This window comes from Pyrgilauda ruficollis, unplaced genomic scaffold, assembly GCF_017590135.1.
Source record: "Pyrgilauda ruficollis isolate IOZ18807 unplaced genomic scaffold, ASM1759013v1 scaffold125, whole genome shotgun sequence".
Taxonomy (NCBI): domain Eukaryota; kingdom Metazoa; phylum Chordata; class Aves; order Passeriformes; family Passeridae; genus Pyrgilauda; species Pyrgilauda ruficollis.
Window position 1 is genome coordinate 282,926 of NW_024510877.1, and position 23,965 is coordinate 306,890.

At 43.4% G+C, this 23,965-nt stretch overlaps 1 protein-coding gene across 2 annotated transcripts in view; it reads left to right on the top strand.

The window, feature by feature from the left end:
* Positions 1-13,751, top strand: part of EBF2 (EBF transcription factor 2) — a 123,714-nt gene extending 109,963 nt beyond the window's left edge. The window contains exons 12-16 of one of the 2 annotated variants that reach the window (XM_041490663.1): positions 230-295; positions 383-560; positions 1,910-2,095; positions 3,487-3,654; positions 9,413-13,751. In XM_041490663.1, the coding sequence (XP_041346597.1) occupies positions 230-295; positions 383-560; positions 1,910-2,095; positions 3,487-3,654; positions 9,413-9,444 (630 nt within the window). In that variant the 3' untranslated portion in view covers positions 9,445-13,751. The remainder of the gene's footprint in view (positions 1-229; positions 296-382; positions 561-1,909; positions 2,096-3,486; positions 3,655-9,412) is intronic. The other variant, XM_041490664.1, reaches the window with a different exon arrangement.
* The last annotated feature ends 10,214 nt before the right edge of the window (positions 13,752-23,965 follow it).

A 23,965-nucleotide genomic window follows, 5' to 3' on the forward strand; every position in this document is an offset into this window, starting at 1 on the left:
GTATTTTATTTATTACATATTTATTTAATTAATTGTATGTTGCACTTATTTTTATTTATTATATATTTATTTTTATTGTTATTTTATTTATATATTTTATTTCATTTATTATATATTTAAAACTTTTTGTTTATTTATTTTCTTCATTTATTACATATTTATTTCACTTCATTTTATTGACCAGAGCTACTTTTTGCCATTAAAACACCTCTTTCCCTCCGCCCCACAGGAAATGCTGCTGAAAAGAGCCGCTGACCTGGTCGAGGCCCTGTACGGGACGCCCCACAACAACCAGGTCAGGCTGCCGGGGGTGGGACGGTGCCGCCCAGCCCCGGGGGCTCCCGTGGCTCCGTTCAGTGCCTGAGCTGTCCCTCGTTCGCAGGACCTGATCCTGAAGCGCGCGGCCGACATCGCCGAGGCGCTGTACAGCGTGCCGCGCAACCCCGCGCAGATCCCCGCGCTGTCCAGCTCCCCCGCGCACAGCTCCATGATGGGCATCAACTCCTACGGCAGCCAGCTGGGCGTCAGCATCTCCGAGTCGGCGCAGGGCAACAACCAGGGTGAGCCCCGGCGCGTTCCCTGGGCTCTGAAACCCCAGCCCGGCCACCTTCCCCTTCACTTTTCCCTGGATCTGATTTCCAACCTCTCCACGTGCCCAGCGGTGCCTTTAACTCTGGGCATCCCAAAGGGTGGTGCTGCTCCTGTGTCTTATCTGAAATAATTTTTGATTACTTTCAATACCAACTCACCCCTGAATTCCCTCCCTGTCCTCCTCAAAATATCAATTTTTTTGATTGTATCTCTGTTTTCACAAACAGCAATGGCAGCAGCTGGAAAAAAAACCTCACACAGAGGTGGGAAATATTCCTTTTTTTTTGTTTTTAAGGCAGCTGCTTCAGTGTTAATTTTACCAACATTCATATATTGTATGTATTACATTTAGTCCAGATACACTATTGATTGTGAGGAAAACAACCCGTAAAACAGTGTATTACCATTGAAAGAATGATCAACTTTTCTGTGTCCTGAATATTTTGATTTTTAGCACACACAGTCTCTGGTTGATCTCAATAATTGGCTGTGTTTAACACCCAAGTCATTTAATGTTAATTTTCTATCTGTCCAGTTAAAATCCATCATCAAGATAATTTTGCTCATTTTTTCAAGGTCTTATCAGCCCTGAATTAGAACCTCATAATGTAAATGAGCAGAAATTACCTGACTTGATATACCTAAATATTATATCTAAATAGTGACTACTCTTCCTGTAATTATTGTATCAGTCTTTCTAATTAAAGTTTTTTCATGGAAAGACCTTTTTGCAGCTGGAATAATGATTTTATCCTTTTGTGTTGGTAGCTATCATTTTTAACTCTCTTTTTGGAGTAAAAAAAGGCTAAATTTTGGCTCTCAAATACTTGTTAGCATTTTTTTTTAATACAACAAAAATGTGTTTTACTTATCCAGTTTATCTTTCTCCCAAGTAGAGGAAATTAAAAGTTAAACTACAAACTTTATACAGGTTATCATTTCCCCTTAGTAATGTACTTGCTTTATCTGTAATTTAACAATTCAACAATAATTTGAAGAGTAAAACCTCCCCCATTTAATGGTAGAAAATCCCATATATTATAAATTCTACCCCAGGTAAACATAAGCACAAACACTGTTGTCCAGGTCTTTGAATGAATTTAAAATTTTAATAAATCAAATTTTATTGGAAAAAATGTACACTGGATCATTTAAAATAGTTGGTTCAGAACTTAAACTGCAGGAAAAACCACTGAATTTATTAGTGTTGCTTAAACATTTTAAATAATCTAGATTTCAGTGGCATTTATTAAAGCAGGGGATGTGCAGGAGGAAGTTTTAAGCCCTGGAGATGTTCTGAAATGTGCTTTACTTCCAGGTTACATCCGTAACACCAGCAGCATCTCCCCCCGGGGCTACTCGTCCAGTTCCACCCCGCAGCAGTCCAACTACAGCACCTCCAGCAACAGCATGAACGGCTACAGCAACGTGCCCATGTCCAACCTGGGCGTGCCCGGCTCCCCCGGCTTCATCAACGGCTCCCCGACGGGATCCCCCTACGGACGTACGGCCCTGCCCTTCACCCTGCCCCTGCCCTTCACCTGCCCTTCACCCTGCCCCTGCCCTTCACCCTTCACCCTTCACCTGCCCTTCACCCTGCCCCTCCCCTTCACCTGCCCTTTCACCCTTCCCCTGCCCCTCCCCTTCACCCCAAGCCCTTCTGCTCCTCTGCCCCAGAAACAGAGCAGAGTCAGCCAAAGGCTCTCTTTGTGCTTGGGTGTCTTTGGGTGCCAACTAGAGAAGGCTCACATTTTTTGAGCATTCTTTATTTTCCTCCATTTTTTTAATACTTATGCAGATTCCTGAGTGGCTAAGCCACCGTGGGAAAGGAGGTGCAATTTGCAGCTTTATTAAGCGAGTAGCCACTGCTTTTAGCATAGAGACTTTGCAAATCCTGGGCAAAAGCCACTCTGAAATAATCTTTATGAATTTGAAGGCATTATCAATACCTGAGAGCTGAATTGGGGATTAATTTCCTGTGAAACCATATTAACTTCATAACCAGAAATATAACATATAATAGAATTAATCTCTCAATTTCTGCTTGTTTTACCATGAACAGCCACTTTCCCTTCCATACCTGGATTTCCCTTTGTCTAGGGAATGTGTGAAAAACAACCAAAAAAAAGTATACACCACCAGCTATGGTGTAAGTAAATAATTAAATATATGTTATATATGTATATATACGTAAACAGATGAAGAGGTTAACTTCTTCTTCTTCTTCTTCTTCTTCTTCTTCTTCTTATTCTTATTATTATTATTATTATTATTATCCCCTCTTCTGGAGCTTTCCATAAGGAAAGGATCAGGTCTCTCTTGTGTTATTGTGATTTCAAACTAATACTACCAAGAGACCTGGGAATTCACATGAAATATTGTTATTTACTCCTCCTTTTGCTGAGAAATGGCTGATATTGTTCTGGAAGCTCAGCAAACAGCTCCTGGACAAGTTATTGGACATAGAAAAGGAATTTTTTTCTTGCAAGGCACTTCTTTAAAAAGTAGCCAATTTAGAGTAAAATCTAAGCAGCAACTTGAAACCAAGGAAAATTAATTTTTAAAAAACTGAGGAAGACACAGGATTTGCCAACCTTTCCACATTCCAAGGACACTGAGTGGACAGGCCATTGCTGTTCCAATTGACTCCATTTTTCCCTTGATGATCTTCAATTTTCTGGCACCCTCACCCCTAATTTTGAAAGAATTAAGCACTGTTTTCTCTGAACTATTCAGTTAAACTCCCTCTCTACTTCAGACCTACTCTAATTATACTCACTGAGAGAATGAGACCTCCTTTGAGAGGTAAAACAAGGAATTCAACAACGGATTCTTGAAACAGTTTTACCAAATTTCTGATGAGAAATTCTTTTTTTTTTTTTTTTCCTTTGGCAGTGATGTCTTCAAGTCCAACAGTCGGCTCCTCCAGCACTTCTTCCATCCTCCCGTTCTCCTCCTCGGTGTTCCCTGCTGTCAAACAGAAGAGTGCCTTTGCTCCTGTCATCAGACCCCAAGGGTCCCCCTCCCCTGCCTGCTCCAGCGGCAACGGGAATGGCTTCCGAGGTGAGGAGTGTGCTGCTGTTAATTCGCATTAAAGCTCCCGCTCTGGAGAGCAGTCACCACCGCGAGTGCCATCGCGGGTTCTGCAGGGCTCAGGAGTGACACCTGCCCCGGCCCTGCTGCACCAAAGGGTCAGTCCAAGCTCTTGGCTTCAGAGCAGGGGCCAGGCACTGATTTCCACTTCTGAGCCAATGAATTTCAAACCCAGAATGGTTTGGGCTGGGAAAGGATCTTAAAGATCCAGTTCCAACCACCACCACAGGCAGGAACAGCTCTCCCTGGAATATAGGGGAATATCAGCTCTTTGTGGGGAATGACTTCTCCTCAGGCTTGGGGGACTTGTTAAACAGAGCAGAGTTAATCCCCAGCTCTGTCCAGAACACAAACCTGCTGCAAGATTTAGGCTCAGCCCGGGAATTGAGCCCCACAGCCCATTTACAGCCCTTTTAAAGGTGATCTGTGAAACAAATGTGAGCAAATGTGAGATAAGAATGGAAACCTGTACCGAATTCTTGCTTTTAACAGGCTGGGGGGGGGTGTGTGCAGCACATAAATATGCTCCAAGTCTCCATAAAAAATGCCTTTATAGGGCCTGGGAAGTCATCTGGCTCCTTCAGACTTCACTAGAGATAGCCTAGGAAACACAGCTCTGGGAATTGAGCCGTGCCAAGAGCCAGTGGTAATTCCAAATGAGCCCCACAAACAGCACCTGTTTGGCTGGGTGTGATATAAACCCTTAGCTGGGCCACAGGAACTTGCAGAAAGTGTGATTATTTTATGTTGTAAGGAAATTCTAAGTGTGCTGAACAGAAACAGTAACATTTTTAAGAGATAACTCAGAGAATTCTGAAACAGCTTCTTCTCCTGTCCCAATTACAAGAAAATCCACACTTTCTTAAGATAATTTTCTTCCCATTAATGGGTTATCCATTAATGGATCTCACCATGTGAGTGCACAGATTTAAGTCTGCTTTAAACTGTCTAACTGTTTTGTAAAGAAGGCCTAAATATTAAGCCTAAATATTAAGGAGTTACCTGAGGTGGTGCTAAACACAAATCAGAGAGAAAACTACTCAGCTGCTTCTGGGAGACAGAAAAAGGGACAGATTAAGAAATTACTGAAATATTTAAATTAATAATTTTCCTTAAGGTAACACTCAATGCTCTGCTCAGAAAGAGTTTATCTCTCTTCCAACCAATAAATAAATAAAGTGCTAGAGACCAGCTGGTCCCACCTATGCCATTTGGTGTTCACAACATATTTTATCCAGTCTATAAATCAGTAATCAATGAGGGATTCTAAAAATTGAGATTTAATATTACATATAACAAAATCTCAAAGCTAAAACCTGACATCCACCCATTTCTACTGACCAAACTCCAGTCCTGAGCTGGTCAGGATTAATCTATGAGTTAAGGTTGTGAATAATTGCTGAATTAGCAAAATCATACAGATTTTGGATGGATACAAAATTTATTAACCACATCCCTTTCTTTGTGGGATTTCTACCTGTACATCAACACAAACATAAGTATACTCATATTCTACAACTGTTAAATTTAAGTATCCAATAAAACAGGACTGGTCAGTGACACAGCAAGAAGAAACAAGGTTTGTTACGCCAGGTCTTGGTAACTATTGAACTCTTTCAGCCATGGATGCAAATTCCAGCTGAAATATTTAAATTGATGCAAGCTGGGGAGCACATGCTTTGGAAAAGATCCAGGTACACGCAGCCTGATATCCAAATTAACGTTCCCACAGTGCTGACAGACAGATGTGGCCAAAAAGTCAACACGAGGCTCCCAAAGAGGCTTCTTGCCTGGACTGAGGCAGTGGGAGATGGATAATGCCCTCTGCCACGCCACCCCTGGGGCTGGAAACCAGGCATAGGTGTGCTGGGCATGGAATTTAGGATTTATTTCCTTATTTATCAAACTTAGGTATCCAAAAATGCTGCTGGAGGAAGAATAGCAAAAGCACAGGGCAAGCAGTGAATATGTGCAGGCCCCTTTCCAAAGCCATTAACTCTGAGTTTCCCCACCCATAACATGTGGAAAACATCTCCCCAATATATAATAATAATATATACATTATAGAATTATATATCTACATTTAGGGGATGATAATCTTCTTCTTTGTCTTCTTGTTTACCAGCCCCTCAGAGCCTGCCACTCTCCTTACAGGCAGCAATGAAAATCTAGATTAGAGCTTCCATATGTGTTACCAACAGCAGTATTTAAGCCTGGATTAAAACCAGTCTAAACATGAGTGGCTGTGCAATCTTCATCCTCGGATTTGCATTCCCATTGTTCCAGCTGTTTACAGGGAGTGTTTTTTTCCAAGAATGTATTTTAGGAGGATTTGGTCCCTGTGAGGGTGCCGAGGGGCTGGGATGGAATTCCCAGAGGAGCTGTGGCTACCTCACCCCTGGAAGTGTCCAAGGCCAGGTTGGAGCACCCTGGGACAGTGGGAGGTGTCCCTGCCATGGCAGGGGGTGGATGAGATCAGCTGTAATCAACAAACCCAAACCATTCCATGATCCTGGAGTTCAACACTAATCCCCTTCCCAGTTCTCACGTTTGAATTGCAGCGAGTCCCTTTCCACTCCAAGACAGTTTTCCAAAGGCCACTTGTACGCACCAGGCTTGTGATCATTATTAATTACACCCATTAAAGGTGCCTATCACCAGATCATCTGGGTGCTACCCATCTTTGATTATTTATTTATAAAAAAATTCTCCAACCTTGTGACAATTTTAATCAAGTGTTTCAGTTGATAATTGCAAGCTGTCAAGGTTAATACAATAAGGCTCATCTCTAATTCTTTTTCCATTTCCCTCCAAGAGAAAAAAAAAAAAAGACCCTCTGGGATAATGACTGGAGGTTGCTATATTCCCAACTCATCAGGGAGTGTCCTGCATTGAACCACCTTTATTGAAAAGTTACATCGATTCAATATATAGTAATACAGGCAAAAATAATTACAGCTTTGCTAGCAGTGTAAGACCTTAATCCAAACCTCCCAAACATTCAATAAAAAGCGATCCAGGCTGGGAATAGGCTTTTGACAGTGCAGCCCCAACGGGGAGTGGAGGTGGGGTGGAAACGGGCAGAGCAGGGTGTGTGAAAAGAGAGAGAAGCCGTGAGATGAGCTGGGGAAAACCAGGTGAGAATTCCAGCCAATATTCCTCCACCAACTCATTCTTTGTTGCAGGAGGAGGTGAGACTGAGAATGAAATGCCAGTGACACAAATTAGGCTTTCCTTGTATGTTCTGTGTTATAGAACTTGCTATATCAGATCATGGAATCACAAAATCCCAGAATCATTTGGATTGGGAGGGACATTAAAACCCATCCAGTCCCACTCCCTGCCAGGGGCAGGAATACCTTCCACTATCCCAGGCTGCTCCAAGCCCCATCCAACCTGGCCTTGAACACTTCCAGGGATGGAGAAGCCACAGCTTCTCTGGAAACCTGTTCATTCCAATACATATATTATTTTATTATTAATATCTCTAATCCTACGGTAAAAAATGTGCTTTCATTTAAAGTTAAACAACTTCCCAGAATGATGCATCTACAAGTTTTCTCAAAATATTTTTGAAGACACGTGGCAGAAACTCAGGTTTAAGCTTTGCTTTGCTGGAAGTTTTCCTTGATTAAAAAAAAGTGAAAATACTGTTAATAAAAATAGCATCACAAAAAAACATTTATGCTGTTATGGACTGGCTCTCTTGGGAACAGAGCTGAAGCCACACTGGCACCAGCCCCTGAATGGCTGAAACTCAGCCGTGCTAAACAGGCTGTGCAACCCCTGTGCCCAGATATCCAACAGCCAGGAAAGGCCATCCTGGATGGGGACAAGCCAGGCACCGCCTGTGCAGCTGCTCCTTTACTTGCTTCAGGCAAAGACCCAGCCAGGACAGCTCAGACAAACCCTTTAAACTCCTGGAGGCAGCCTGGATGATTTTGCCTGGAGCAGAGCACGAGGATCTGCTCCCCTGGGATAGCTGTGGGATGGAGGCAGCATGGAGGGCACGAGCCCAGCTCGTCCTCCAGCCCAGCAGAGCCTGGAGCAGGGCAGAAATCCAAGGCCAAATCAAGTTTTCCTTTCTAAGGCAGGCATAGGGTCAATACCCAGCTCTCCATGTCACTCTGGGACACCACCAGTAGGATTAATTTTGGGGTTTGGGGTTGAGGAGAAGGAATGGAACAGCATCCTTGGTGATATCAGATAATCTCTCTTCTAATGCACTCACACATATCCCAAAAACAGCCATGAAAGTGTTTACCTGCTTTATTTAGGTTTTAAAATATGAGGAACAACAGCAAATTCCAAAGCAATTACAAAAGGTATCTGTTTGGCTTTGGGCTGTTGGGTTTCACTTTCCCTTTCAGCTATCTGCTAAAATTGGCAGGGACTTTAGCCCCAGTCAGTAAGAAAATATGAAAATATTTATTTTCCTATTGTATTAAATCACAGACCATATCCACAGTTGTTTAAAAACACAGCTCCAGTAACAGACTTGTGTTAGCTCAGGAACTTGCCCAAAGCACTTTTTAAAACCCTCTCAAGGAAAGGGTGAAATGAATTCTCAGCGGGACAGGGTTTTAAACACACCAATAATTCCACAAATTTCAGTGAACATAAATCTTTGTAGGATTAGAACCTCGCACTGCACCGAGGCCCCTTTGAAAACGTGACTCACTCATTTGTTATATAAATACATCTAAACTCAACTTACCCCTCAAAACCTTGGGGAGCAGCACCGGTCCCAGGCAGCTCCAAATGTTGCTGCTGTCGGTTACGAGGAGCAGAGCTGCAATTAAAAGCAGGAGAGTGACTAATAAATAATTTACATAAGCCCAGTGTTCTGGGAGTGTGCCAGGTAGGGCTGCAGTGACTCAGACACGTGGGGGAAACAAAGTGAGGAAGTGAGGTTGTTTCCACTGCAACCAGACTGGCAAAAGCCAGCCCAGGCTTTGGGCCGGGATTCAGGGCTTGGAATTCCCTGGCTCGGTCTTGTCAGTAGCACAGGGGGCAGTTCCCTCTGCTTCCACGCCTTTCCTCGCTCCCAGCCCTTCCAAGCAGATGAGCAGGGTGGGTAGGGAGCAGAGACCCTGCTCAGTTTTGGTTTATGAAGATGGTTTTGAGTGTTCAGCTTGAGAAGTCTGAATATGGGGACAGTTCTGAGCAATGTCCATCCCCAAGGACTTCTCTCCAGAGATAAGAACTCAAAAATGAGAAGGTTTTTCTGCAAACACACATGAACTGAATTAACCCTCTCTCTTTTTCATCCATTTAGTAACCCTGGTGGGCCTGGGCTTTTCACAGAATCAGAAAACCATGGAGTGGTTTAGGAAGGGACCTTAAAGCCCACCCAGTGCCAGCCCTGCCAGGGCAGGGTCACCTCCCACTGCCCCAGGGTGCTCCAGCCTGGCCTTGGGCACTGCCAGGGATCCAGGGGCAGCCCCAGCTACCCTGGGAATTCCATCCCAGCCCCTTGCCACCCTCACAGGAAGGATTTTATTCCTTTTTACCCTGGAATAGCCCTTTGCCCATTGTCTGGGTCACAGTCAGTCCTCACAGTTCTCACTATAGCACCAAAAGGTTTAAAGACACCAAAACTCTAATTTGACCTCAGATCAGGCCCTTCCCGTGATTCCTGACTGCTCACAGGAGGGCAAAGGGCTCGAATATATTTTGTTCCATAACATTTTGCCACAATTTCATCTTTTTCACTTTTCTTTTTCAGCCATGACTGGTCTTGTCATTCCCCCGATGTAAGGAAGGGGCAGCTTTGCTGCTCTCCCTCCCTCTTCCCTTTTTTCCTCCTTTTTTTTTCATTTTTCTTTTACAGCACAAAACTACTTATTGTGATGGACCACTAAAAAGAAAAAAATAGCACTACAAGCTCTTTTTTGGGGAAAAGCCAGGCCCAGGAAAAAAAAGGAACATTTTTTATGGATTGGACAAGACAGAAGTCTGCATCATTTACCTGTTTCATATTTCTGACACAACCACATCAACTCCTCAAACATTGGGAATGAAGAATCAGCAAGAGCCAGGATGAACAAGACTTGGCAGAATGGAATTAGAAATGCAAAGTCCTTCCTGGAAGACACGAAAACCTTCCTAAGATTTGTAAAATATTCAAAGGAGAAAAAAAGAAATTGGCAAAATGATTCAAGGTTGATATTTTGGATACAATTTGTTTTACTTTGTAGGGGTAAAAAAGTTGAAGTTTCTATTTTCTATGGAGCCTTTCAGATATCGATTTAGTTTATGCAGAAAAACAATTCAACAAAACAGGGTACCAGCATGAAAGAATTTCTAGGACAAACTGACATGAATGATGGAACTTTGGTGTATGTGTGTATTTGCTTATAGTTTAACCTCTTTAAAAAATGTAAGATGTTTTACAATTATTTAAATAAATAAACTTGTAACTTATTGTACGTAGAGGTAGAAATTAAACCCTGTTTTGGATTTTTTCCTCCAGTTGTACAATGAAGACAGATGATGCAAAAATGTAGTGATAAGTTTGAGATATATTATTACTGCTGCAATTGCTCCTCACTTTCCCCCCCTCTTACTGAATTCATGTGCAAGGATGTATAGGATTCTTTCTGATTAACAAAACCCTCAGAAACCTTTACCTACATTGTGGTAAACAGCTCATGTAGGAATTTTTCACCCTCCTCATCTTTCCCCCCTTTCCATTTTTTGCTTCAATTAAAATATTCAGGTACTAAGATTAACTGCTAAGTCTCAAAGACCCAGCTGACGAGTGAGTGGCACTTAGGGATTTGAGTGAATCGGATTTTTCATGAGGTACTGAGTTTATTTTATAGATTCAATGTATGAATTAGGAGGGGAAGGGTTCTCTGGGGTTTTCCATGTAGTTAGAACACCTTAAGTTCAGTTATGCTTCATATAAAGGGTGCATTTAAAAGGGTGAACATGTATTTGAATGATTTATGCACTTTTATCCTGAGTCATTAAAAATGGTAAGTATTTGCCAGTTATATATTGAAGTTCATAGAGGTAATAAATTGCTTTGAATTTTTCTGCATTTTAGCCTAAAAAAAGAGTTTAATTCTCCTTTGCATCTCCTCTCCTGAAATTGGAAGGTGAGGAAAAGTTTGATAAAACAAATAATGAATTATTTCAGAGAACATTCAAAAGAATTTGGTTGTTGGAAAGCCATTTTTAGTGGGGAAAAAAATAAAAATCAGCTACACTACAGAGACCCCTCTAAAATCCACACAATTAATGGCTGCATGGACAGTTGCTCCTACAGAAACATCTTGATTTTAATCAATAAACCCTAAATAAGGCCCCAGGATCTGAACTTCTCCATTTGCCCAGTAGTTTTATGGATGGGTAAGGAAAAGTGTGTTCTTGGTGATCTTTAGGGATGGTAGAAGTTGAGCTGGGCTCGAGATGGTGAAACTGGCCCAACTCACATGGCTGAGCTCTCTTGGAGCTGTTGTGGAGCTAACTGGGGTTAGGAAGAGCCCAAACTCCTCTCTGCAGCTGCACAGCTGGATGGCGACGGGAGGCTGACGGGGGTGACCTGAGGGACCCTCACCTGAAGGACAGGGCTTGGGCACAGGGCAGCCTGTGCAGGGCATGGAACCAGAAAATCCTGGAACGGTGGCGTTGGAAGGGACCTTAAAGCCCATCCAGTGCCACCCCCTGCCAGGGGCAGGGACACCTCCCCTGCCCCAGGCTGCTCCAAGCCCCAGCCTGGCCTTGGGCACTGCCAGGGATTGAACAAAGCTTCCAAGGATGGGACCAGCTCCTCCAAGTTCCCTTTCCTGGGGCAGTGCACAGCTCAGTTTATGGGATAAAACCATCCACTGCACGTGGAGTTCTGAAGGAGATCTCAGAGGGACTGGAGACACCAACTGGGCTGCTCTGGCCATTCCTAAAGGAAGTCCCACTTCTTGGGAAGGAGTGTTGTGCTCCTGACTGTGCTGTGAGGTTTGGCAGGGTCGTCATTTGGTGCCTTCTCAATGCCATTGAGTCCCATTTTAAAAAGGTGGAGGAGGGTAAATCTCTTCTAAAACTCAAGGCCCAACTTTTATCAGCAAAAACGACAATTTAAAGAGAGATTTGGTGGGAATAATGTGGGTTTAAGAAACATGGATATAATTAGTATTTCACAGTCAGGCTACTGAAATTGTCTGAGTTCCACAAAAAATGAATTAAAATAAATCTCTGTTAGTTATGGCTGCAGGTTGATTGTCCTCACGGATTCTCTGCATGCCCCTCATGCCACCAAGGATGTGGCAGCCACTGGAGGTCAACCAGCATCCCTGGAACCAAGTGAGCTCTGAAATATCAAAGGATTATAGATGTTAAAAAGTCTGGAGTTGTCAGTGTATCTCTGAAAACACAACAGGGTGCAGGGTCTGACCTGGATGTTCCAAACAGCAAAACAGCAACAACAAAACCCCCAAAATATTTCATATATTCATAGGTACTGATATCCCAGCAGGGCTAAGTAGGAAGTCCAAATTCATGTTTGGAATTATGCATTTATCCAGGGATAAAAATGGATTAAGGACTGGAAGAGCTGGGATCAAAACTTCCATAATTTTCAGTTAAAACACATTGAGTCCTAATTCCAAAAATTACCTTGGTGGACCGGGTTCATTCTATCAAATCCCTTCCTCCATTCCCACCTACTAAAACCCCCAAACAGCTCAGAAGCATGAAGATGGTGAATATTCCCCCTGCCCTTCTCTGTACAGGCTACTTCTAAAACTGATCCTCAAACAGACTCATTATTCTGTCTGGCAAATATTCCAGATCAATAGGAATTTCTAGACCACCTGCTGGAGAGTAGCAGTTTGCTACCTTAAATCCTGCTCTTTTTTCTTAGCAAATGGGATTTTCATTACAAAATCTCAGTCAGGAAAGTTTCCAATTGAAAAAAAAAAAAAAAAAAGGAGATATTTCATGGGAAAAGCTGGGTTTTGTCCATCCTTCTGTTTTATTTTTGCTTAGTCAGCACAGGTACATGAAAGAAATATCTACCACATCACTGAAATCTTGGGAAGGTTCAGGGGTAAAAATGACAGTCTGGCAAATAAAAAAAATAAAAATAATTTTAAAAAAAGGAAACTTTCTGGAACACTGAACATTCCCTTCACCCTTCAGTTATTTTTACTAGTTCTGTCCAGTTGCCCAGTTGCCATGAGTCCAAGTGAAAAAGAGAAACCTCCCTGAAAAGCTGCTCCAAGCATTTGCAGAAGAGGAATTGCCTGTGTTGATGCAAATATGAAAAATCTGGTTTGCTTTGAGCAAAAAAAGAAAAACCAAAAAAAACCCAACAAATTAAACCTAGGAATTATTTAGAACATGGATTTTGCTCATGCAGGAAAATCATGGTACTAGAGATGAGTGTAGAATTAAATGAGGTTTATAGAGAAAAACACCTTTAAATAAACACAATCAGAAATCCTTGGCCATGAAAAAGAAGCTTGGCAGTGGCAAAACACTCAACAAAAAGGGCAAAGATGATTCCAGAATTGATGTGTAAGAATTTTTTCACTGTAACAAGCAAAGCTGTCCTCTTTGAGTAGTTGCTGTTGACAATTCCCTGAGAGTTTTCCTCTTTGCCACTGGGAAGATGAAAGTGTTGCAACAGGTAATGACAAATTTCATCATAACTTTGGCAGAGCTGGTTTGATCTCCTAATTTATCTTGGTAGAGCATCTTCCTCTCCCTCTTTCTTTGCACACTTCCAATATGCATGGTTTCTTCAAACCCTTCCTCCCTCCTGTAATTTAAGGCCTCATTTCTCCCTCCTGTATAGTTTTGGGGTTTGTTTGGGGTTGGCTGGTTGTTTTTTTGGGTTGTTTTTGGGTTTGTTTTTTTTTTTTTTTTGCTTTGTCAGTTATATACAGTATGAAGTTGCTATGCACAGAGCTTTTGTAAAGATAGCTTTTTGGTTTTTTTGTTTACTGTTTTTAATGGTCCTACTTATGGAAGAATATCTTGTTTGTAAAATGAGTATGTCTACTTCAGTTTTAAACTTTAAATTATCCTAACAAAAAAAAATAAAATTTTTGTACTGTAAATGAGGGGGGAATTATCTTAATTTCAGAGTGCTCAATCTGCTTCTTTATCATCTTTATGGGTAACAATAACACTTAAAAATGGTATAAAATGTTATGTGAGAGTTTTTAAATCAAGATTTGAAGATTTGCTTGTAAAACCTCCAACCACATTTGGGAGAGCCAGGTTGAGATTATGCTGGGCATGGAATAATAGGATAATTAATGGCCTTTTCTGACCATTCCTTTATTACAAATGGACAACACCTGTGTGAGAGTTCAGTCCTTTTTGGAGGGGGGAAGAACTCAAAGGGTTGGACAGGGGGAATTTGGACACCTCCCCTTTTTGTTATGAGTATACAGTTGGTCAAAGAACAAAATCAAAATTAAAAACTGGGACTGGCTGATCCTGGCCTCTCCCTGGACTAAATTTGGGGTTGGTCCTGTTTTAGGCATCTTCTTTGTGCAAAATTCTGAGCAAACAACGAACTGATGCTGCAGAGGTGAATCACATTGGCTCCCAAAAATAATTTGGATATATTTACTCCCTCTTGTGCAGAGTGCATGTCTCAGCCACAGGGATGAACAAAACAGAGTGCTGAAAACTGCTTAGAAACAGTAATTGGCCATTTGAACCAGGAATATTCCATTTTCTTCAATGAAAATTACTGGAAAGGTTCAAACAAATGAAATTTTAATGATGAAGGTCACTTTTACTGACATTTTCGACAGAATGTGAGTCAGTATTTAAATTACTGCCAGATGTCAGTGAAAGCATCTGAAAACATGAGGCACTATCAGCCCAAAGCTGAGGAGAAAACAGAGGTTTTTGGTGACCTGCAGCCATTCCTCCTTTCAGGATAACGTGCAATCAGCAGATGACCTTCATCCCAGCACTGAAACCAAGTCCTGATGAAATATCCTTCATCTCCTCTTGAACAGAGGCCCATTCTCCTGAAAATCTTATTCAGCTCTTTTTCCCCCCTAAGAAGTCCCAGCAGTATTTTAAGTGATGACTTTGGTGATAAAAGCCCCGGTTCCTGTGAAAGAGATTCTCAGATTGAACAGGGCCCTACTGTTGTGCTGCAGGGAGGAAGTGTGCTGGGCAGATGAAAGCTGGAGGTCTGCTGCTCCACTCCTGCTTTCCTTACATCTCTTAAGGACTTGATGATGGACAGACACAAACACGAGCCTGGGATGTGTCACCCTCTGAGCTGGAGCCTGAGCAACTTCCAAACAAAATGCTGAGGGAGGGAAGAAGGAGATGTATGAGAGTTTCAGACCAAAAAATCAAGTTTTTGACTCAAATAAGCACATGAACAACGGCTTCCAAGCCCAAGTAGCTCAGATTATCCAGGATTATCTGCAGAGAAATGTCTTGAAAAACAAAGAAAAATTCTCTAGGATCATTGTCATGAACATATTTCATTTATCAGTCTTACTCCATTCGTAAAAAAAACATTGTGAAAAGAGGTTTTATGGTCAATGTTAAGACCAATAAAGGCTTGAGACCTCCCCACTTGTTAAATCCTTGGCTCACCAGGTTTTACAGGAAGATCAGATGTTCAGCCTTCCCTCCAAGGTTGCTGCCACGCTCTGGGAAGAGCTGAATGACTTTGGTCACACCAGACACAGAAAGTGGCCCTTTTCCAAAGGCAAAGTGTCTGGCTCGCTGTGAATTTATAGAGTATCAGGAAGAGCAAAGGAATATTCCTCCCAAGAGCAGTGACAGTGGGAATTCTAGGAGTGGTCAGTGATCGTGCAGGTTGTCCTTCCCCAGGGAGGGGACAGTCACATCTGGGCATGGCCAGGTTGATCTGCCTTGGCTCAGAAAGGCCACCTAGAACAGCACATCCTTTCCCTCCCTATTTTTGTTTTGTTGTTGTTTTTGATTTTGTTTTGTTTTCTTTCCATGTATTTTCTAGATGGAAAAAAAAATTTGAATTCCACTTCAATAAATGGTGAAACAAAAGCCACTCCTTCAGCCACTTGTGCAGGGCAGGCAGGGAATTGCCAGCCCAGTTAAAATATTTATCTCTGTGACAACACACAGCTGCTGAGGTGCAGAGATCTGAAGCTTTAATGGCAGCACGTTATTTAGGCAGGAATGTCTCATTAACTCCGTGTGCAGGACAGGCTTAACCAGCAGCTGGGGATGGAGCTGAGGTGCCGACAGAGCAGGGGAACAAACACCAGCGGAGATAAGGGAAGGGGAAACCCAACACTTCTCCAGCCTGAGGGGGAAGGCACCAACACACGTCCATGGAGACAACAGAAGAACTCTGGGGGAAGCACAGCGGGACGCTGGGGAAGGGAAATGGGATCTGTTGTCCTGGGTTTGGGCAAAGTTACAAGGTGAGAAAACACAAGCCTGGCCCTTGGCATGTCCTTTTCCACAGGGAGATGTGGATGCAAGCCTCCACCTTCTGGAGGCACAGGAGTTGTACCTTCTCTAGTCACCTTCTGGCCTATTCATTGGCAAGGGAAGAGCCCTGGAAACACAGTGCAGCTTTTCAGAGAGACATTTTACACTGCTTTTACAATGGTGGCTATTCCTAATTTAAGTTGTGATTTTTAAGATATGACTCAGTTATTTCTAAGAGTAATAGAGAAAAAATATTTCCAACAGCAAGCCTTTTGAGAATGCTTTTGATCAATTTTAAGAGTGTAACTAACCTGGATGAGAAATTCAAGCACCCCTTCTTTTCTCAAGGCTCCCTGGGTTAGGCAGTGGCAGAGTGGGGTTTGTGCAGGGCTGGGCTGGAGAAGGGCTTCTCCCAACACCTCCCTGCCATTGCAGAGACTTGATTGGAATTTACCAGCAGGGTCCCTCTGACACTGCAATTGCTGCAGTCATTTCTTTGTCTTTAAAATGCCATATAATTGCTAATGTAATTAGTGATGTATACAGAGGGGGCCCGTGCAATTACCAAGTCCTAAGATCAAGTAATTAATGTTCTGTCAACAAAACAGCAACTGTTTCATTAACAACTGTCTGGGTTTGAAAACAGATCAACTCAGAATGTACCCACTCGGCTGAGTTTGGCAAGAGCAGGGGATTTCAGCCCAAAACACACCAGGCTGCATCACCTGGGTGTGGAAAAGGGGATTGTGCCAGCCCCCGCTCCAGCTCCCGATTATTCCTCCCCCAGTAAAATGAGGATTCACCAATACTGCCCACAGGGACAGGGCTCACAGCTGGAAGTCCCAGTTTTATAGATAATCTCAGGTTTTAAAAAAATTTGCAGAGGGTTTCTAGGACCTGAAAAGGTTTATTGGACTGGAGGACTTGGAATTTTGGCGAGGTGAGGCCTATGATTTTGCTGACCTCTGAACTAACTTTGTACACCCAAGGTTTTCTCTACTACCACAACCCTGAGCGCCTCCCTCAGAATGACAGGAGTGGGGTGCCCACTCTGATCTGATTTTTCACTCTCCTTCCTTTATGAGTTTGAGTTTTACAAAGAGGTTTTTAACCGGGTTTTCACCACGTCCTTTTCCTCACAGCCCATTTGGAGAGCTCACATCCCTCCAAGTGCTCACCAGCCCCACTCTGGTGTCTCTTGCCTGTCTCCCTGTCTCAGTGCTTCCATCCAGAGCCCATTTTTAAGGGTGAGACCTTGAACAGTGAAGCCTGGAAGGAGCTGTGCTGGTCCTTCCCAACTCCAGCCTCTGCTCTGTCCCCACTGCTCCTGCATCTCTCCGTTTGCCATTTAGGGAGGGATTCCAGCTCCAGCTTTCCCAGGACACACCACAGACACCTCAGATTTCCAAGATCCAACTGTCCCTGTCCCCTCAACACCACATCTGCTGAGCCTTCAAGCCAGGACAAGCCCACTGCTCCACCCCATTCCCGGAGAGGATGGAATTCCCAATCCTCCAGAGCCACCCCTGATTTCCCTGGCCGCTGCTCCCGTGCTTCAGGCGGCACAGGACATGAACACAGCACAGGAGCTCTGGCAGGGTGGAATTAAGCAGCAGGAGCAAGAGGGATCAATGGGGATTTCCGGGGAGATTTGAAACACAAACAAGCATGAGGAACTCTAAAAGTACACAATTTTTCCTCCCGCTCTGCGCGTGTCGTTTTATTACAGGGTAATTAAAGAACACTTTAAAATTTTGATTAATGGGCTTTTTAGCTTCAGAGAAATCACATCTTTGATGTCAGTTGCTTAAACATTCAGTTTGCTTTGCCATTGAGGAATGGAAATAAATAAAGAATGCTGAGGATGCTTTTATCCCTCCTGCTTTCTACAAGGAAGGTTAGTAACAGTCACATGGATAAAAATGGGATTCATGCAAGAAAAAAGTGCCATCTCAGCCTGAGCAAATGAAACCTGGTCACAAGGAGCAGCTCTGGCCACACTCAGTGCCACAGTGTGACTCCAGCAGCAGTTGGTGTTTACACAGAATTTGGAGGTTCCCTCATCTGGGAAGCTGCACACAACAGCAATAATTCAGATTATTGGACATTAAAGGGGGTGGGGAAGCAACTGAGGTGATCCAGAGCCCCAACCAACACCAGGTACCTTCACAGCCCATTCCCTGGGGAGAAGACACTTCCCTGGGTGGAGGGAATGAGCTGTTCCTGGTCTCTTTAGCAACACTAGCAAATCTCAGGTGCCCAAGCCTTGTTCGCAGGCACTGATTGGAGCAATGCCTCTCTAGGGTGCTTGGTTTTATTTCATAGGACTATTCATCCAACCATGGATGAATTTGCACAGGGTGGGGAGTTAAGAAAGAGATCAGTTCTAATTGCCCTTATTTTTCCTTCCACTTAAGATCTGGGCTCCAACACCACCCACAAACCCTGAACCCCCTCACTTTATGCTAAAGGTTATGGAGGTGCTTAGTCCCATAACAGTACTTTCAGCCCTCTGGCAGCCTATTTAGCCAATATGCTTTCTTGAAGACTAATTGTCACCAATTTTTCACCATTTCTCCTTTCTAAGCCTTTCCCTTTACATCCATAATTATAGAAAATTTAAAAAGCAGGTTTTGGAATTTGAGAGGATAAATAATCAGTAAGCCTATATTTAAACATGATTTTCTTAAAATATTTTTGAAGTTTTATTGGAGTTCCTTTATATATTTTTGAAGCTCTATTATCAGTGGGGTTTTTTGCATAAATCCTGCCCCGCCCCACTCTCTCTCACACACACACACACACACACACACACACACACACACACTCTTCCTTCCAAATATGCAGATTAAAATTATGGATGCTGTTCATTCAGCTGCTTTTGTAAGAAAAAGGGAGGAAAGGAAAGAGGGGAGGGGGGAAGAGTCAACTTTAATACTCTACAGTAGCACAATCCCCCTGGGCATAAAGCAGTGCTCAGGTAGACACATCTGGTGAAATGCATCACATCAAATTAGTATCAAGGGTATTGAGATTCTGAGACGCCTGGCAGACAATTCCCCCTCTAATGCACTGCTTTGGAGCTTGTTGAGGAAACTTGAATCCCAAATCTCCAGTGAAATGAGTGATACTAAACATGCCTGCTCAAATACTGAAAGTGAAGATCAAAGACGCAGTGTCCAAATTGGCTTTGCAAACAAAGCAAGCCCGGGGATCCCCAGGAGGACGTGGTGCTAATTTTATCAGATCTCCTTGACTCCTTCCTCCCAACAGTTTGTCATTTAAGAAAAATAATAATAATAATAATGAGACTGCATTTCTGGCTGGCTGGCGGGAACCTGGTTGTGAGACAAACAAATTCAGTGTCTCTTAAGGGTGTGCTTTGCAAGGCACCTTAATCAAGTTAAAGTGAAAAATGAGAATATTTCCCTCTGAAATCTGCCCACGCCTGGGTCCCCAAACCACACATAGACAAACACATGGGGCCATGAATATTTCAGTACAACTCAGGCCTTCAGATCAATACAGGCAACTCTCAAGTTCTATTGATTTTTCAGAGGTTTGGCTCACAGGGGTGATAAAATATTTCTCAAGTTATGAAACCTGAGCTCAGGAGCTTTTGCTGATGCCTCAGCATTTACCAGACACATCCCTCTCCCCTCCATGTGGATTTATGACTAAGCAATAAGTCTTGGAAAGGTGGGCACTGCCATCCCATAGGGCCCACTTAAGGTCAAAAAGAGAAATCAGGGCGGTCCTTCAGGTCACCAAACTTCTGTTTTCTGAGGTAATCACGTATTCCTTCCCCTCCAAGTCCTTATTCCAAGATTCATTAGGCAGCGAGTGAAATTCCCTTTCAGCGTCCCCTGTAAGCTGTCAGAGAGAAAGGGACACCAAAGCAGACACCAAATAAAGCAACTCCCTGCTGAGGCAAGGGAGTTAATCCTCTCCATATGGAAAGGAAATACACTTAATTATGTATTTATGCATGTCATTGCAGGCTTATATCTTGTTTCACTTTCATCCACAATGATCCAAACCTATTTCAATATAATGAGTAAACATTTCTGGGTTTACAATAACAGAAGCATTCAGTCACTCACCATTTCCCAACCATTTCCTTGCAGTTTTTATTTGTCCTGGAGCAGCACCCAGGGAATGCTGTGCTCGACTGTGACTGTAAGGTGTTTGTAATCACAAAACCCAAAAGAGCTGGCACCAAAGAGCTTAAAACTGAGCTGAAAAAGCATTTTGAGAGAGAAGAGGGAATCTGTGGATGCTGCTTGCAATATTCCAGTTATTCCCTCCCAAAATGGGTATCTCTACATAACCAAAAATTGCCTTTTTAATCCAGTGGGTTCCCCATGGTCCAACACAGTCAGTCAGGGACTGAGGTAATTTGCTGGCCCCACCATGAGACCTGGTGCATGTGAATTATGGAACTTAAGTTGCTTTTTGGTAGTTCAGGGGGAGAATCGTCTCTGGTTCTTTGTTTAAAGCTGTTTTGATTGTTATTAATTATTAGGGTTTTTTTTGTTTGGTTGTTTTGTTTTTTTTTTAACCCAGAAGGACCAAGGAGCTTTAAGGGCCAGGGACACCCTGTGCTCCCTGTTGTCCCTCAGATAGCAGGACAATGTCCCAAACAGCCCTTGCCAGTTACAGAGAAGGTTTCAGGGGGAATAAATAGCAGAGAAAAGAGACCTGTCCAGATCCACAGGCCAAGGAAAGGGGGGACCCCAAGAGACATTCCCAGAGCTGCAGCCTGCAATTAAAAAAGGCAACAGAAAGGACATTTTCCAAGTGACTCACAAAAAAGAGGATTTGTGTGTGTGGGCAAAGACCCACTGGCACAGTAACACCGCCCTGATCTGTGCATGACCTCGAGAGAGCACCTGAATTGCACTGAGACACTCAGAAAAGCTCATTTAGAGACCCTTCCCCAGGTGCCAGAGCTTGGCACAGGAGTCCAGCTTGCCCAATTCTCTCTTTTCCCCTGTGTGATGGTCTTTTATGACTTTCAGGAAGTCAAACACAAAAAAACAAACCCTTCATTTCACTTCTTCAAACCAAATCTGGCTTTCACCCCCCTTCCTGGCAAAGAGCATCCATCATCCCCCTCGCTGAAACACATTCCAATGGGTTCTGCAGCCCAGCCCGGTGAAACCCTGCTGCTGCATCCCAGGCTGGCACTTCAAAAATGCAAGTTCACCTCATCCCATCCCCATCCAGCCCTCCCCTGGCAGCAATACCTGGGAAGAATCCTCAGCCAGTTAAAACCCACCTCAAACCCCCACATTGGCCATCTCTAATCAAATTACACTTCTCAAGCTGTTCACTCCCCAAACCCCCTCAAATGCTTTCTAATATTTTTCCCACAACACCACCACAACTGGTGTTAAGCCGTAATTGCTCGCTGCATCTTTTTGCCCCTCTTGAATAATTGGTGTTAGATTTGCCACTTTATAGTCCTTGGGAATGTGACCTGTCATTATAAAGCTTCTAAAAAAATCTCTGTTAACACTTCCCAATTTTTTTTTCCTTTATTTCCTCCTGCAGCAATGGATGTGCCCTCCCTGAACCAGATACCTGATCTACCTTTGGAGCACAAAAAACCTTTCAGCAATAATTTTTGCAGTCATTTACGCAGTAACACCTCTAACATGCCTGGGAATAGAGTCAGGTCTTTAACGGATGTAAACTGGCAGAGCTCCACTGATTTTAACGGTTACCTTGGTTTGCACCACTTGGAGGGTTCACTGAGAATTTTTGCACATTTACAAGCTCAGACAAGCTTATTTCTCATTATGTAAAAGGCTCAGCTTGAATACTGCATAGAAAATCAAACTCAAGTGATAAGAGCAGCTGTTATTAAATAAGAGATTTCCAGACTAAGTGGAGCCTGTATTTCAGGACATGCCTAATGGGAGGTCTATTGAATCTATCCATCTCCTCAATTATCTCCTTGAACTGGACCCTCGGTTCATAGGTTCAGTGCCTCATCTTCCAACATGCCAAAAACCCCCCATTTCCAGGGGCAGATCTGTGGGCTGGGACGTGCAGAAGGTGGGATTTTGACAGCGATTACCAGGAGGATCCTCATTTGGATAAGTTACACACAAGGTTCCCTTTGGAGAGGAGGGATTTGAATACAGAAAATGTTCTGGAAGGCTGATATTTCCTAGTGCAATCACAAACTTCTGTAGCCTTTTCCTTCAGCAGGTTCTTGGAGAGTTTCAGTAGTGGCTGGTGCTTTGATTCCCATCTCCCAAATCCCTGAATCTCAGCTGGCATTTGTGGTGCTCTAACACACACACAGAACCTATTGCTATGGCTGCCAGGACCTTTGACACAGTCTCCAAGCCCCAGTGTCCAAGACTACTTAAATATAAAATATTTAAAGCACATTTCTTGACCAAGGATTGCTCAAACTCTTTATAAAAGTGGATGGAATTCCTCAGCAATCCAGGGCTTATCCATTCCTCTTTCCCTGAATGTTCCAGCCCATCTCTCCTTCCCTGAATGTCCCGTCCCGTTTTGCCAGCTCTGGGAAGGGGGAAGGCAGCTGGATCTGGCATTGTTGCTCCAGCTCCACAGTAGGTTGACCCCCTGGCCTCTTCCAGCAATCCCTAATTCCCCTTGTTACATGATTCCTAATGGCACTTCTTTGGCGCTGGACAGGGCAGAGGTCAAGGTCTGGAATGTCACCAGAGCTGCTACTTAACAGGGACAGACAATTAGGGGATTGTCTGGGTGAGGGAGCTCCGGGCTGGGTGTGATAAGCTGCCATCAGCCCCGGGAGGTGATAAGAACAAGCTGCCGGGCCACTGGGCTTCCCTTTCCAGCCTCCTCCTTCTTTTTGGCATCTCTGGAGATGGCCCTGCCCTGTGCTGCTCCTTCCCTGCATCTGCTGCTCCCCACGCCAGCTGTGGGCATCCAGCTGCACACAGAGCCCTTCCCCACCCTGCAGCAGAGCACTGGGGCTGGGCCCTTTGCAGACATTATTTATACTAACTATGATGTTATTTATGCAAATACAGAGCTCCTAATCCTAAACTAACACCCATTCCCTGGCAGACACACACACCCCACAACCACTTGCAGAAAGGAGCTGAAACTGCATTCCCAAAGCCCAAAAAGCACATTAAGCCACAGAGTCACTGCATTTTAAATAACAAAACTAACCAAAAATAACCAGGCAAGGCATTATTACCAAGCATCTCGAGTATTTGTCACATCTAAATTATATGTTTAAGATGACCAAACCCCATTTATTCCTGGTTGGAGATAGGGAATAAATATCACCATGTGGTTTTGTACTGCAAAATACTGATAATGACATTACAGTTCTCTAACACCTCTAATTCCAATGACCTCCCAGTATTTTATTGTGGCCCTGGTTCACCAAAAAAAATGTAATCACAGAATTAAAATCCCATTTACTCCAGCAGAATGTACTCAAGTGCTTTGCTGAACTGGGGGACTAAACTATTAAAATTTACATGCCCACAAGGCAGGAATTATCTATCCTGGTTCACAGAGGAGAGGAAATGAGGCTTGCAGAGAAACTCCCTCAGACCTACACTCGGTGATTCAAGGTATGTCCAAATCAAACACAGGGATGCACGAGGATCCAAAAACAACAGGCTGGAGGCAGAGCCTGCTTTAAAGAGTTTGATGTGCTCATCCCTGAGCCACAGAGACCAGACTTGAGTGGAGAGGAAACAAGACCATGTGGGAGGGGTGAGTCCATGGGCGCTGAATATGAATAGTCTGGAGAAATTACATTAATTGCTCTTTTCCCTCAGAACGGGCACCCAGTTTTTGCTTCAGACCTGGCAAACCAACACTAACTCAACATCTGAAAGCCCAATCT